This window comes from Blennius ocellaris, assembly GCF_963422515.1.
Source record: "Blennius ocellaris genome assembly, chromosome: 16".
In the NCBI taxonomy this organism is placed as follows: Eukaryota; Metazoa; Chordata; class Actinopteri; order Blenniiformes; family Blenniidae; genus Blennius; species Blennius ocellaris.
Genome location: NC_137665.1, coordinates 16,258,466 through 16,273,512, shown reverse-complemented (window position 1 = coordinate 16,273,512; position 15,047 = coordinate 16,258,466). Strand labels below are relative to the sequence as shown.

Here is a 15,047-nt window from a genome sequence, read left to right as displayed (position 1 = left end):
CCCAAAACTGAGCATTGGATGGCGAGTTTGCCATCAAATGAGAAATCACTCCAGTAAATAAAGCTCGCTAACTAACTGCTGGCCTTTGGGCAGATTTCGGCAGTTAAAGAACAGGACAGCACATTTCACTGCATCTTGGATGAGGAGGCAGTGCAAAACATGGCATAGTTTACTGATTGTCGAATTTTTCAAAATGTAGGTGTACTTCTTCAAAGAGCACGACACTCTTACATTTCACTGTATCGTAAACACGGTATAAGCTTAGCTTCAGATCAGTTTTTCTCGACTGTCAGCAGCTGTGATATTTATGGCACAGCGTTTGTTTCCTACGGGTTTGTGCCCCACTCTGCTGCTCTCTCTCACACACACTGACTCAAAGCCTCAGAAGCCCTGGTGAGAGTTGGTGTGATTAATAGTACCAGCAGTGACTGTTTATCTTAGTAGTGCTGCTCTATAACCCGGGCAGACTCACACACCTACACGCTCACAGACGAGGCAGAATGGAAATTGTGGCCCGGATTTATTGCATGAAGCTGACAAGATGACGTACGGCTGTAATTACCCAACATGGGCCTGTGGGTGCTTTCACACCAAGCCTACATGTTCACACACACCAAACACACCATTACCCTTCTTTTCATCTCAGTTTCCAAGCTGGAATGTTTTTATTTACTCCTCCGAGGCAGTTAAATTACGCAGAAAGATGCGTGGAATATGCAGAAGTGCTAATGATAGTTTTCCTCAATCTCGCCCCTCGCAGGTTTCCCCTCCTCGCCTCACTGACCCATGAAAGAAGCCATGCCGGTACTCACAGCAGGAGCGGGTAAGACAAGCTGCTCTGCACGCAACCGTCCATACTGCTGGAGGCCCGCCGGGCTCCATCTGTTCACGTTAACGTACCTGATGGCATTTCTCACCGCTGTCGTCCGCAGGGCTCCACGAAACTCTGGCCCTGCTGACCTCTCAGCTGCGGCCCGACGCGAACCACAAAGAGGACATGGTGTTCCTCAAAGACGTCTTCAGTGAGAGGAGTCTGGGATATCTCATGAAGGTGAGCGGCGCTCACCAGTCAAATGAAGAAAACCCGTCCCGAACTGTTACCGGTGGGGATGGAAGTCGCTTTTTGATATTGAGTGATGTGGAAGCTCATTTCCTAACATTTGATTTGCATTGCACACTGATTTTTTTATAAATCAGTGTGCAATGCAAATCAAATAAAAGTGAATGCAAAATGTTTATTTTTATGACGTTTTCTAAAAGCTTCAGGGAGCCACTCCAGAGGAGCTGAAGAGCCAAAGGTTGCAGATCACTGTAATAGACTATTTCATGATGTAATTTAAACATCTGAAAAGGATTTTGTTGTTTTTTATACCGTGTATTCAAAGGAGGCTCAAACAGAGCCACCTGAAGCAATGTCGCTGTTCTGATTTTTATCTGTGGAGTACATCAGACGTTGACTTTGTGACAGAGCAGCTCTCATTTCTTTTCCTCCAATATATTTCCTAACTTGAATAAATGTATTAACTTTTTCAATTGAAACTTTATCCTCATGTGTTTCTCACAGATTCATGAAAAACTGAGACAGTATGAACGACAGAGTCCGACACCGGTCCTGCACAGCGCCTCTTCTCTGGCTGAGGATGTAAGTTAAACAGACACACACTCTCACACGTACTGTTTTTACTGATGGCCCTGTGTAAAAAGTTACAATTAGTAACATGAGTTATTCATGCTGTCTTTGTAGTTTTAGTCTTAAAGTGCTTTCACACCAGGATAGTCCAGGGTTTCGGTTCGATTGGGTGGGGCATGCTGAAAGTGTCCACACCTTCATTTGGTTTGCTTTCACACTGCACTTTTGAGAGCAGACCAAACCGCCTGGACAGCTGCTCATTTGGGTTTGCAATCACCTGAAATGAACATTGACCAGTGAGAAGAAAAAAGCATGACCAAGTATAAATCCGGCGTATTGATTGATTCCAGAATGAAAGTGGAAATCCCGCCCCGCTAACCGACTTGTTCACAACAAAAACAATGGAGCAACAGCACATTTGTACAGTGCTGGAGTTTCTAAGTGGTTTTTCATAAGGCCAGTATGAGCAGCAGGCAAGGCAGCGAGTTATCCAGCATGTACTTAGGCAGCAGTACCGAAAAAGATGGCGGACAACGAGCAACTGCAACGTCCTGTCTCTCGATCCGCTGGATCGTCCCTGTGCTTTCACACCGTCCACAGACCAGACTACATTTGACTTGCAAATGAAAAGAGATTTTTCTCACCATAACAGTTTGAAAAGCACTTCCGCACACAGACGCACAGAATAAATGACTTTCCACTCGGGCGCAGCGGTCAGTCACTGTGACTTAGCGCTGACAGCGAAGCAATGCAGGTATCAAAAATGAATTTTTAATGCTCTCAAAGTGCAGACTCATCCCGCCGCGCATCTAATGAAGCTCCACATCCTGCTGCTTCTGCCCGCCTCCCACCAGTTATCGGTTGGGGGGTGGTGGTGGTGGTGGTGGGGGATTGCTGACCTTAGCTGCTTGTTACTTATCTTCTTCGGCGTGCATGTCCATGCATTTGTCTGTGATTGTTCTGCCGGAGGCTGAGGGATTATGTGTTGTTGTGTTCCAGGTGGCTGAGGAGCTGCAGAGCGGCCCGATGAGCATGGAGGAGAAGGAGCTGCTGCACCTCCTGACATCTCCACACCTGAAGGTAAACCGTCCAGCTACTGCGCCAGTCTTTAAGCATGAACCCCTGGTTCCAATCCCCTCACCAAGTCTGTTCTGCCTCCCGTCAGGCCGTTCTCTCTGTACACGACACCGTGGCCCAGAAGAACTTTGACCCCGTGCTGCCGCCGCTGCCCGACGACTTTGAGGACGAGCTGGAAGAGGAGTCGGTGAAGATCGTCCGTCTGGTGAAGAACAAGGAGCCTCTGGTGAGCTGGGAGCCGTGGGGAGAGGTGGATGCTCGAGTGAGGGATTATAGAAGCGAGACCTTTGCTCTCTTCTGTTAATGATCCCATCTATTTGTCTGCACTCCAGGGAGCCACCATCAGGCGCGACGAAGCCACTGGAGCAGTGATCGTAGCACGGATTATGAGAGGAGGTGCGGCAGATCGAAGTGGTACGTTACTCTCTTAGGTCTTTCTGATGAATTTCTAGTCTCATAGCTGGGGGTAACCACGATGAAAACAGCATAATCTCCAACTATAATATAACTATACACCAGTGGCGGGCCATGCATTTCAGACCTCGGCCTTCAGTAGTGCTGGTCTGAGTCAATCCACCCCTCAATAACTTTTTTATGGCTACAAAACACATGTTACCATGTAGAAATGCATTGTAAAGAGCCTGTGCATCACATAGATACTGGTATAGTCAGAATAAATACCTTTACAAATGAAAAATATCCAGGTTCATGTCTCTTCTCCTGCTGCAGCTGCACAAAATCGCGGCTGCTTTTCCCGAAACTTCTGGGGGTCGAGGAGGGAGACAGACATCAGCTTTTCGTGGTCTTGAAAATAATATGATATGGCAAATAATATAATCCTGAATCCTGCCATTGAGTTTGTAGTGAGCGCTAGTAAATTGTACTGGACTTCCGTGCGCTCAGAGTGCTGCAAGTATAGATAGAAGTAATATAGAAGTATGTGTCTGGAGGCAACGCAGCCGGGGGAGAAGCGATGAGAAGAACCATTTTGAATTATTTAATAAGTATTCATGGACAACATATAATCAATATCAATCTGTGATTCAGATCTTTTTTTAGGCGTGCAGAGAAGCCTTGAAGGCCCAAACGGTCCGCCACTGCTATATACTATATATTATATAATTATTACAGAACTAAAGTCCATGTTTTTGAACTAGTAAGTACACATCCTTCCAGTGTCGGCATCAGAAGCATCCTCTTCTTTGAGTCAGGTCTTATCTTTAGCATTATCTGGAGCTGAAGCCTTCTGCTTGTGCGCGTGTAAACAAACCCCATAATAGTATAACTCCATATTGGTAGTTGAGACTCCTGATTCGTCATCTGTCCATATGAATTTTGGGCACGTTTGTAGCATTTGGGTGCGTTTGTAGCATATCGTTCTTCGCACACGGATCTGTAAGATTTCGTTACAAAAACAAGCTGCAGCGAACCTCCCATGGCCTGGCATACTAACTACATCATTGTCAATGTGCTGCAGCAAAAACACTTTTTTTTTTATCATTCAAGGCATTGTCACGTTAAATGTCATTGGCCCTCTTTGATTGTCTGCAGAATGAAAACAACCTCTAATTAAAACATCATCTTCATTCACAACACAAATGTATTATTTCCTGTTGAACGCCCATCGCAGTTTGGAATTGATTCATTTAAACATGTTGCTGTGAAGCTATTTTCGCAGTGACAGGTTTGTAACTGATGACTAGCAGTATGTTTACAATTGCTGAAGTTTATGTGAGTTTTCTTTTTGAAACTCAAATCTTTCTGCTGGTGAGAATCAATTACACGCAAAATAGAGAAGATCCTTTCAATTGTGTTACCATGTAAATATCTGCCCACGTGCAGGTTTGTCTGTGAATCAGTGTCCGCAGCCATTAATCATTCATGCCTTCCTGTGTTTTCTTGCTGCGTCAAATGATGGAAAACGGTCGGGGTGGAGACAGACGCTATCGGGAGATTTCTGTGCTGTAGATCTGCTAAACACTCACATTATTGTATGACTGTGTTGAGGGGGGAAAAGCGTATCGACCCGCCTCCTCTCTGCCTTTGGTTTCATTGTTGCAGCTCCAGCAAAACAGCTCTTATCAGTGGTTCTCACAACAATGCGATCAGATAGGACAGATAAACCCTAAAGACGCGGGAAGCAGACCAAAGTCTCTTCCAATGACATAGATGCTTCTTCATGCTGTCTCTGCTTCTCCTCCTCCTCCTCCTCCTCCTCCTCCTCCTCCTCCTCCTCCTCCTTGCAGGTTTGGTCCATGTCGGAGATGAACTCAGGGAGGTGAACGGAGTCTCTGTGATCCACAAGAGGCCTGATGAGATCAGTCAGCTGCTGGTAAGACAGACCAAACTACTGCTGCTCTGCAGAAATACAGCCGTACTCATGTAATCTGAGCAATGCAGAAGCTGAGGAGGGTTTCTGTCAACGAGCACAGCACTTTTTTCCACCTCTTAGACAACTATTTTTTATTTGAAGGACATCATTTAGGTTTCTGACTCAACAAAGGGTCAGAATATAAAAGGTAAAATTGTGATCATTGTTGAGCTGCAGTTGAAAGTAAACACAACACCCTCAACACACCACAGGTTTCTTCATTTTAACATGTTGACATATATACAGAATCAATAATACCCAATACTTTAAATTCTTTAAGAGCCTTTTCATCCACAGATAAATGAGAATCATTACAAATTTCTTAAAGTTACATGTGCAAAGATCAGCTCAGACCCACGAGGTTTAAAGTAAAGTCCACATCAGCGCGTGCGGTCGATGATAACGCAACCTGTGTTTGTCTTTCATTTTAAGCTGCACTCATCTTCCTCTCTCCTTTATTTCATCGTGTCTGTGATGCAGTCCCAGTCCCAGGGGTCCATCACTCTGAAGATAATCCCTGCCATTAAGGAAGAGGACCGCCTGAAGGAGAGCAAGGTAGGTTTTCATTCAGTGTGAAAGGGAGCGCAGTAGAAGCAGAAGATCACATCCTCAGCTGGCTCCCCATGACTTTTGTTAATCTTAATATTTCAACAATTTCAATTTCACCCCATTCGTCAAATTCAGATACATTTTCTGTAAAGCATCAATATGTGTCACAGATTCTTCCACCAACTCCAAGGTGTCATATTTCATTTTGTGAAGCTGAAACAACACGGGTTTCTGGACTACGTCGAATGATCTGAATGTTTAGAACTCATCAAGCTTTATCATCAATAGATGTTCATGGAAACACACCTTCTGCAGGGGAAGCAGAATAGCTTCACCTGAGTCTTTGTTTGATTTTCTGCAAAATGTTGAGACAAAACAAACTGGGATTCTGTACGGGATTCATTATATATACATCCATACATGGATGACCAGTTTTTTTTTTTCTTTTAAATAATCTATTTGACATAAAACTGGTGCAGAACAGAAACAGAAAATTATTTGAACTGTGATATATTCTGTGTTATTATATGCTCATATTGAGCTCATTTGAGTAGAAATGACTCTTCATGGTGTTTCAAGTTTTGCATGTCGCCTTCCTCTCCTGTGGCTTCACTGTAATGTTTCTCACAAATCAAACTCATGTTGGTGAGAGCGGACGTGTCCGCCAAAGCAGGAGCCTTCAACCTATAAAGTCATGGGAGGTTTCTCAGGTCTACAAATCCCATTTTGAATTCACTGTTTGATCCAACGTTCTGCGTTTGATTGCAGGTTTACGTGAGAGCCTTGTTCGACTACATCCCGCTGGAGGACAAGGCCACGCCCTGTCAAGAGGCGGGACTTCCTTTCAAACGGGGCGACATCCTGCAGGTGGTGACGCAGGACGACCACACGTGGTGGCAGGCGAAGCGAGTGGGAGACAGCAACCTGCGGGCGGGACTCATCCCCTCCAAACAGTTCCAGGAGAGGTGAGGGGCGAGGGCGAGGCAGTGAAACCCCCGGTGAAAACAAACTCCCCCGTGGTGTAAACCCATCACTCCCGGAGAGACCGACCCTCTCATCCGCACGCCACCGATATTTATTTCACCCAGCCATTTGTAATCTCTTAAATCCACATTCATGTGTTCCACTTTGAGGGGTCAAATATGATTAGATAGAGCATCAAATCAGCGCGGCAAAAAAAAACAACATATTGAAAGGCAGCCTTGAATAGGCGCATGCTGGTACTGTAAGTGTCATAATCTGTCAGTAAGATGATCTCAGCAGGCTGGGCGATCCCTGCCAAACACTGCAGCGTCTGTTGGATTAATAACCGCAGCCTGAACACAGACACAAATACAGGTCAGAAACGCCTAAACCCTGTGTGTTTTAAATACGAGCGATCTTTGGGACACAACTGTGCACTTGTGCGGAACATTGAGCTCTGTGTGACATTCCAGACAAATGAGAGAAGGGCTTCATCATGACGTGCTCTTGGGTTTACTGGCCATGAAAGGATTACTGAACAGGTTTACTGGACATGGGACTCAATGTGAGGCGACTGCTGATGTTTCTGCAGACACAATATGGCCAAGGAGGCAAGACATGTTAAAGAAGTGGCACAGTTCAGTTACAGATAGAGACCAGCAACCCTTTTGTCTCATAGTCAGTCCATTATTTATGTTTCTCTGCCTCTCATGTCCACGTCTTTGTATTCCCTCCATACTTTTTGCTTGCTTTCTTTTCTCTCTTGATGACTCTGCTTTTATCCTCTTTGGCTCTTTGCTCTGCTGCGCATTCCTCCAGGCGACTGGCCTACAGGATGAAAATGGGCACGCTCCCGAATCCAAAATCGCCCAGAAAGCCTGCGTGTAAGTGTCTGCTAGGACTTCACTGCATCACTTCACTACCTGCAGCCCACTTCGGTGTACTAATGCATCCAGTCTGTGTCGTTCCAGTACAACAACATCCCTGCTGGATGAACGCAGCATTGCTGATATACACAGACCTGCTCTGGCATTTAATTGGCATTCTCACAGCCATTAGTAGCCATCGGCTGGCGTCTAAATGCTGCAGTGTAGACATGTTTTTAAAAGGGATGAGAGGGAGGCATGGAGGGCCATGGAGACGGAGGGGAGGGATCACAGATATGAATTAATCCCTTTCATGTTTAGTCCATCTGGCCGGTGAGCACGCCGCGAGCTCGGCTTAAGCAGATCCAGACAGTGTAACAGCAGCCATCCGCCGAGAGACAAAGCCGCAACAATACATTGCGCTTCTCACTTTCTCGTGGCATGCTGCAGGGCAGGCGTGCAAACAGCCAGGTGAGTGGATAATGTGAAGCGGTGGCTCTTCGTGGCGCATAAGCCACGGGCGATCCGATTAGGCCTGAGCCATGGGGAGACAACAAGAGCTTAGCAATATGGCAGCTAGCCCTGCTACGCCACGCAGCAGCAAACCCGCGGGAGACTCTTCTGTCTCGGCCTCCCGCCACACTCCTCCAGCTCCCTCACTCCTTTTTTCTTTTTTAAATCCTCCAAAGTCTCAGCAGGAGCCTTTAAATGTGGGTCCCCCTCCTCGTCTCTCAGTGACGTCAGCTCAATGACGCAATCTTTATTTTTAGAGTCTCCAAAGCCTCCTGCTCCGCTGTCATCGATTTCTACAGATGCAAAATAACATGTCCCTTATTGTTCTTATGAATAACGCTCCATTCTCTGATTTCCCCTTGCTGCATACTGTGTCAGACGACCAAGGATGTGATAAAGGTGGGTACACACACACACACACACACACACATACACACACACCCAGCAGCAATAAACTTGTGAAAACATCCAAACACGCAGAATACACAAAGAAAAGAAAAGGAGTCCATGAGGCCTGAAAACCTGCGCGTGTGTGTGTGTATGCGTTCACGTATGAGTGTGTGAGCAAGGGGTGCATGTTTGAGGAGAGCGTGTGATCATGTGAGGGTGTAGTGTGCATGGTAACAGCAAAGTGAAGCATGTGTGTGGAGAGCGTGCATGTGGACGAGTGGGGTGTGCGTTTGGGATTCCTCCTACTGGCAGCTTAATTCCTCCCCTCCTGCTGTTAGTGTACCAGACCAGAATAGAGATCCTTTGTGCGGCTTGACTGTGTGCACGTATGTGCGTGTGCGTGTGTGTGCGTGCGCGTGTGCGTGTGTGTGTGTGTGTGTGTGTGTGTGTGTGTGTGTGTGTGTGTGTGTGTGCTGTAGCAGGTAACATGCAGTCACAGAAACATCCCTGGAGACTTCAGCAAAACCAAGCAGAGGTTGTTACAGATAACAGTGGCTCGTCTCCCCCTCTTCCTGTTTCCGGCTGCCATCCTCTTCTTTGTTTTGCCATGTGCTCTTTGTTTTTTCCACTCGTCTGTTTTTCCTGACACCTTTTCATGGTTTAGGAGTTAAGAACGAGTTTGTACCTGAGCCGTGCGTCTCTTGTCGAAGCCGTGTGTGTTTACATGTGTGGTTTCCAGAGGCTCGGTTTTCACAGCTGGTCTCACGCACGACGACGGAGCCGTCGACTTCTCTCCCTCCTTCTCAGATCTCTGTATGGAGCCTCCGTTAGTGGCTGCCGCCTCCGTCATTACCTCTCGGCTGCTCCTCCTGCTCGTCCGGCCCTCTCCTCCGCCTACCCCCCCGGCCCCCCCCCCCCCCCCCCCCCCCCCACCCTCCTCTTTATTCCTCAACTCTTCCAGGTCGCTCACCCTGTGCTTACCCCCCCTCTTTTCCCTGCTTGCCTCCTTACAGAGGACTGTGACTGTGAGGGCTATTTCAATGGACAGTACATAGGTGAGAGCGTGCACATCTTTCTCCACCTCCTTCTCCCTCTCTGCTCTTTGCCTGTCGCAGCCTGGCTGTGCACTGCTTCCCTCGGTGCTTTGGGCTTGGTGTCGGAATGACTGCTTGTGGGGGTCGACCCACCTGGGAGCCCAGGGGTTAAAGGATAAGAGGAGGAGGGGGGGGGGGGCGGGTTGCAAGAGAAAGTCATTCTTCAAAGTAGGTGCCAGAGAAGAGAAATCCAGTGACCTGGATGAGGATGAAGACGTATTAAATTACTACAGTGTTGAAGATTGTAATTAAAAAAAAAAAAAAAAATGTAGGGAAATGTGTAGGACGAAGCGTCTGCCACTTCTGCAGGTGCCAGTAACAGCTCTGCCTCTTCAGAGACCGCGCTGCATAATTAGGAGTTAAGACGCATTTCGAGGGGGGGTGGAGGGTGAGGTGGGGTGCAGAGCGTCAGTTATCAAAATACACAGTCCAAACAAACAGATTGTGCAGTCGGCAAAACAGAAAAACTGATTTGTTTACATATAAATTTCTCAGGATGATGAATAACAGGAAGTTCTCAGACGGTGTTTACTTACAGCATTAAGCTACATTCACACTGTTGGTGTCATTGACTGGTTCAGGCAAGAGCAGGAATTTAGTTGTCGCCTAATTAGATAACATTTTTATCACTTATACAAATAAGTTCTGGGATTTTTGCAGATACTCTGCAGTTGGAATTTTTTTTTTCATTAATTTTTGGTGTTTTTTTTTTCTTTTCTTTTCTTTACCACCCTTAAGTTGATCCCTGAAGATCAAGTCTTTAAAAACATGCAATCATGCTTCGAAGTGTTATTCTGTGACATAACAACCACAACAACCGTCTGCTGAGCCAAATCCTGCACAATGCATGTTAGATTAGGATTTTTTTTTTCCAGCTCAGAATTCCCTATAGCAGCAGCCTCTGTTACGTCCCTCAATCAAGATGAACTGCAAGGATACAGAGTTTCTACAAATCACGTGTTTGGTCCAGGCAGCATTCAGACGTCCTTAAATTGTCCACAAGACAACACGGTTCCATGTAGCTGCAACGTTTTTTGCCAATCATCCACACGGTTACCTCAAAAGTTAGCCCACAAAGCAGTTACTGAACCACTTAGTGGAGCTGTACCTTCCGGCATGAGTATTGATTAAAATGTAACAAGGACAACATTAAATCTAGTGCTAAACTCTAAATATGAGTTCTAATCCCAGCGAAGGATCCATTGTTGAGACCCTAACAGAAGACAAAGCCATTTAGCAGAGGCAAATGATTAACATAATTTATATTACTTGAAATGTATCATTAAAACCCAGATTTTACAACCCAACTCAAGAAATTAGGTTGTTTGAATGTTTGAATGAAAATGTTAGAATTACCATACATATCAGATTGAGTGAGTATGTCGGTTCCCTTTAACCTACCACTGACCCCCCCCCCCCCCACTCCCCCTCCGCCTCATTCTGCGAGCTGCTGGAATGACGATGAGCACGAGGAGCGACATAAACACAGCCGAGGGCCTCACATTCTGACCGTGATGCAAAAGGACCTGTACAAGCAGTGTGTGTGCATCCTGCTGATCTGCTTGGAGCTTTTAACCCCCCCTCCCAACCCACCCCCCCCATCCCCACCCTGCCTTCTCCCTCATCCTCCCACCCTGAGCAGTGTTTGGACGCCTCCTCCTCCTCCTCCTTCCTTTCACCTGCCCTGCATCCATCGAACTGCCCCGCTGCTGCTGCTGCCCCCACCCACCCACCCCCCCCCCCCCAAAAAAAAACCCCCAAAACAAAACCCCAGCATCCTCCTCCCCGCCACCAACCCCTCATGAGGGCCCCCCGCTGCGTTGGACGCATTGCACACTCAACCAGGCACGTTTGTTGCTCGTTCACCCTGTGTGGAGGTGTGAGGCTGGGGTGTGTGATGCTCTAACGCCAGTTATAGTCTCTCCTAAGTGTAAAGCGGTGGCGCCCTCCTGTGGCCAGGTGTTTTCCTGGGAATTTTATTCAGGTACAGTGCCCGGTTTATTCCTGCAGGTACACACCACTGACAGGGGGAGGGGAGGGGAGGGGGTGGAAGTACAGACAGCCCTGATCATGGGAGACCCCTGTGTGTGGCCTTGTGGACGTGGCGTCTCCCAGGGCCAGGCTGTCCTATCTGTCCCGAATCAGCCTTGTTGAAAAGCAGCATGCTTCAAATTGATGAACTCATCTTGGATCAGTCGAACACGTTTGTACTGCAAAAAAGTCCTCCGACTTGCTCAGACTAGAGACCATGCTTCGTTCTTTATCTGTACAGGTTTATTATCTGCATGTGGTTTAAAGTGTAGTTGAAGCATGACTTCTAATTGACTCAGAGTTGTGCTAATATTTCACACCGTTGACATTTTTCTTCAGGTTGCTCTAATGCATGTTAATCGGTGGGTTGGTCTTTAATCTATCCAGAACACGCCTGCAGTATTTATTTAACATTTGTGTCATCTCTGATTTGTGTTTCTGGGTTGTAATGTACACTGCATTTAACCAAAGACCTGTGTCTGCGTTGTGTCCCCTTTTCTTTTTGACCCTCTGGCCTGTAGCCGGTCTGCGGAGGAGTTTCCGGCTGAGTCGTAAAGACAGACAGGGATCTTCAGGAGAGGGCTCTGATTCTGGGGACCCTGATTTCCTCACTTACGAAGAGGTGACCCGCTATCAGCAGAGGTCAAACGAGAGGCCTCGGCTGGTAGTCCTGATTGGTGAGGCTGACACCCTGAGCAGCACAATAACTTCCGTGGAATGACAGTGACATCTAGTGGATTTAAGTGTGTATTACAACAATTTGAACTTTTTTTTTTTTCTTTCCTATTTCTCATACGCCTTAAATGCCCTGTGGACATATCCAAAGGTTCTCTCGGGGCACGAATCAATGAACTCAAACAGCGTGTGATTGCTGAAAACCCACATCGATATGCAGTAGCTGTACCACGTGAGTCACTTTTTAAAGATTTTTCCAAACCTTTACCACTCAGCTTTCCAATAGTGGGATCCAAAACTACAAACTTCAAAATACAAGCTCTGAGGCCAATGCTTTTCCCATTGCTTTAGTGCAAAGTAATACAAGCGCATTCAGGTTTAATTGTAAATCTTTTTACAAAATCTTTAAAAGTTGAAATTTACACACAAAAAAAAGGAGGAACATTTAAATGTGCCATTTTCAGTGATTCCTCCTGGCGCAACATACTATGTCTTTTCTTAAATCATTTTGCATCAAATGACATGGTGGTGAACTCTCTCTGCAACCAGCTTTCTTCAGCTCAAGTCAAAACTGAAGTTTCTCAGGACAAGATGATATTACTGCTCCCTTTATTTAAACGACTGTGCTGCTTATACATACAAATTATATATACAAATATGAATTTTGAATAATATGGCCTCTTTAAGCTTTGCAACAGGTCATATTGGTCCCTATAAATTGTTTTTGGCCAAATGTTTTTGTTTGACGCCCCTTGGTTACACACACAGCTGACCCTCAACCATGTTCCTCCAGACACTACCAGGCCCAAGAAACCTCACGAGAAGGACGGTGTGGAGTACCACTTTGTCACCAAGCAGCAGTTCGACACAGACGCTTTGAATAACAAGTGGGTTTCACCTGGTGATGTTCCCGCTTGTGTCGACAGTGAAGAATTGTTGTTGAAGTGAAGGTTTTTTCCCCTCTTGTTCTGCAGGTTCATAGAGCACGGGGAGTACAAGGAGAACCAATATGGCACCAGTATAGAGGCCATCCGCTCTGTGCAGGCCAAGAACAAGATGTGTATCGTCGATGTGCAGCCAGAGGTAAGATTGTGGTTAATGTCCATCCAGAGACCTCTCAATGAATTATCGTGCCGCGGTGAGTTATGCAGTCTGCAGGCAGCATCATTTTACTGAGTGTCTGAGTGGCTGATAGTGGGCGATCCCATCCGCTCGCTGGAGCAGAGGGTCAGCATTATCGGCTGTGACATTTCCCGTCGCTGTCCTGACCTTTGTTTTCCTCCCTCGCACGTGAATCCTGCACCACAACAGGCCCTCAGGAGGCTGCGGACGGCGGAGTTTAAGCCGTACGTCGTGTTTGTCAAACCCAGAGTTCCCGAGAGCAGACGCCGCCGCAGCGCCGCCACCTCACCCGGAGGAGGGGAGCACGGCCGCGTTACAGTGAGTCATCAGCATCCGTTTCAAGTGTCTCCTAATGTAAAAGAACTTTTGACCTTGAAATACAAGCGCCTTCATATCTTTGTTTTACGCCACTTACCCATAATGATAATACATCCATCCTTCTATATAACCTACTTTATTCACACACATTGTTAGAAAACTGGAAAAACACATGCTAATACAAAACTGTACAGAAGGTTCAAAGCCGAGACACACTCTACTGTCCTCCTTTCACATTGATAGAGTAGCTGGTAAACATCATGATCTGGGATAATGGAAAAAGTTCCTATTAGGAGAAAGACTTGGCACAACCTTCACTTGTTTGTCCTTATTCTCCTTTTTTTAACCACAAGTTATTACAGCCATAAATCTGCGTAACAGCAAAATGACACTGCCAATAATATTATAACGACTTGTTTATCAGGGATACTTTCTTTTTTTCCCCCCTTTTCTTGTCAAATCTAAGAAAAAATATATATATAGCCATTCATGAGCTGGCAAAGAAGTTGCAAAAACAAATTGCAAATGTAGAAGAAAAACTGAGCAGCATGTCATGGCGGAACAGCTCTTAATTCTGCCGCATTCTCACATAAAGTTAATACTTTGAACCTGCTGGCCCTTGAGGCCTTTCTGCAGGAAGTCTGCATGATCTCTGTGTACCTGGATGGGCTCCTTCGGGTACGCTGGCTGGGTTTAACAACTTAAAGGTGGATGGATGGATGGTTGGATGGATGGATGGAACTTTATTGATAAACAACAAAAATATTCCCCTCCATGCTCAATTACCTGCATTTGAATTCAAACCAAAACTCTTCACATCTCTGCTTCAATTAAAATTAAAATGATGCGACATGACATGTCAGCCATCTTGGCTTCATCTTTTCACATACAAACATTAAAAAAAACTCAAAAAAAAACCCACATGGACTTTTTTGTCCTTAATTGTCCTCAATGTAATGAAATTCACATCTTGTATTCTAAGTCTAACTTCTTCTGCAGAGTGAAATCATGGTTTTCATTTCACATTCCATGGAATTCCTGACATCGACTGTTCAGCCGTGTTATGCTCCAATGATTTTATTTTTAACCACCTAGTTTCCCAGGTGAGGGCGCGTGACCCTCAGATAAGAATCACCGATCTCGCTGCTCTAATTCCTCTTTTGTTTCAGTTGAGTCATTTCTCCTTTCATTGTTCTCCTTAACGCAGGATGAAGATCTCCAGGAGATGCGACAGTCGGCCATTCAGATCGACCAGCAGTACGGACACTTGGTGGACCGAGTCCTCATCAAGGAGGACTCAGCCAGTGCTTGTGCCGAACTGCGGGGGATTCTGGAGCGGCTGGAGCGCGAGTCCTTCTGGGTGCCTCTCGGCTGGGTGCGGACCTAAAACATATCAACTCGCCTCCAAAGACTGCCCCCCCCCCCCCACAATCCCTTCCAGAGGAACT

General features: G+C 46.2%; 1 protein-coding gene across 1 annotated transcript; it reads left to right on the top strand.

Moving 5' to 3' along the window:
• Positions 1–786: 786 nt before the first annotated feature.
• mpp3a (MAGUK p55 scaffold protein 3a) lies at positions 787–14,986 on the top strand (the record flags this gene model as incomplete). The annotated part of the gene is made up of 19 exons (XM_080510916.1): positions 787–823; positions 933–1,051; positions 1,565–1,642; positions 2,630–2,710; positions 2,796–2,933; positions 3,040–3,121; positions 4,954–5,039; positions 5,559–5,633; positions 6,396–6,592; positions 7,410–7,474; positions 8,348–8,368; positions 9,373–9,414; positions 11,372–11,437; positions 12,006–12,161; positions 12,311–12,391; positions 12,953–13,046; positions 13,134–13,242; positions 13,471–13,599; positions 14,807–14,986. 19 exons carry the CDS (start codon positions 787–789, stop codon positions 14,984–14,986), a joined length of 1,836 nt encoding a protein of 611 aa, XP_080367042.1.
• Positions 14,987–15,047: the final 61 nt, after the last annotated feature.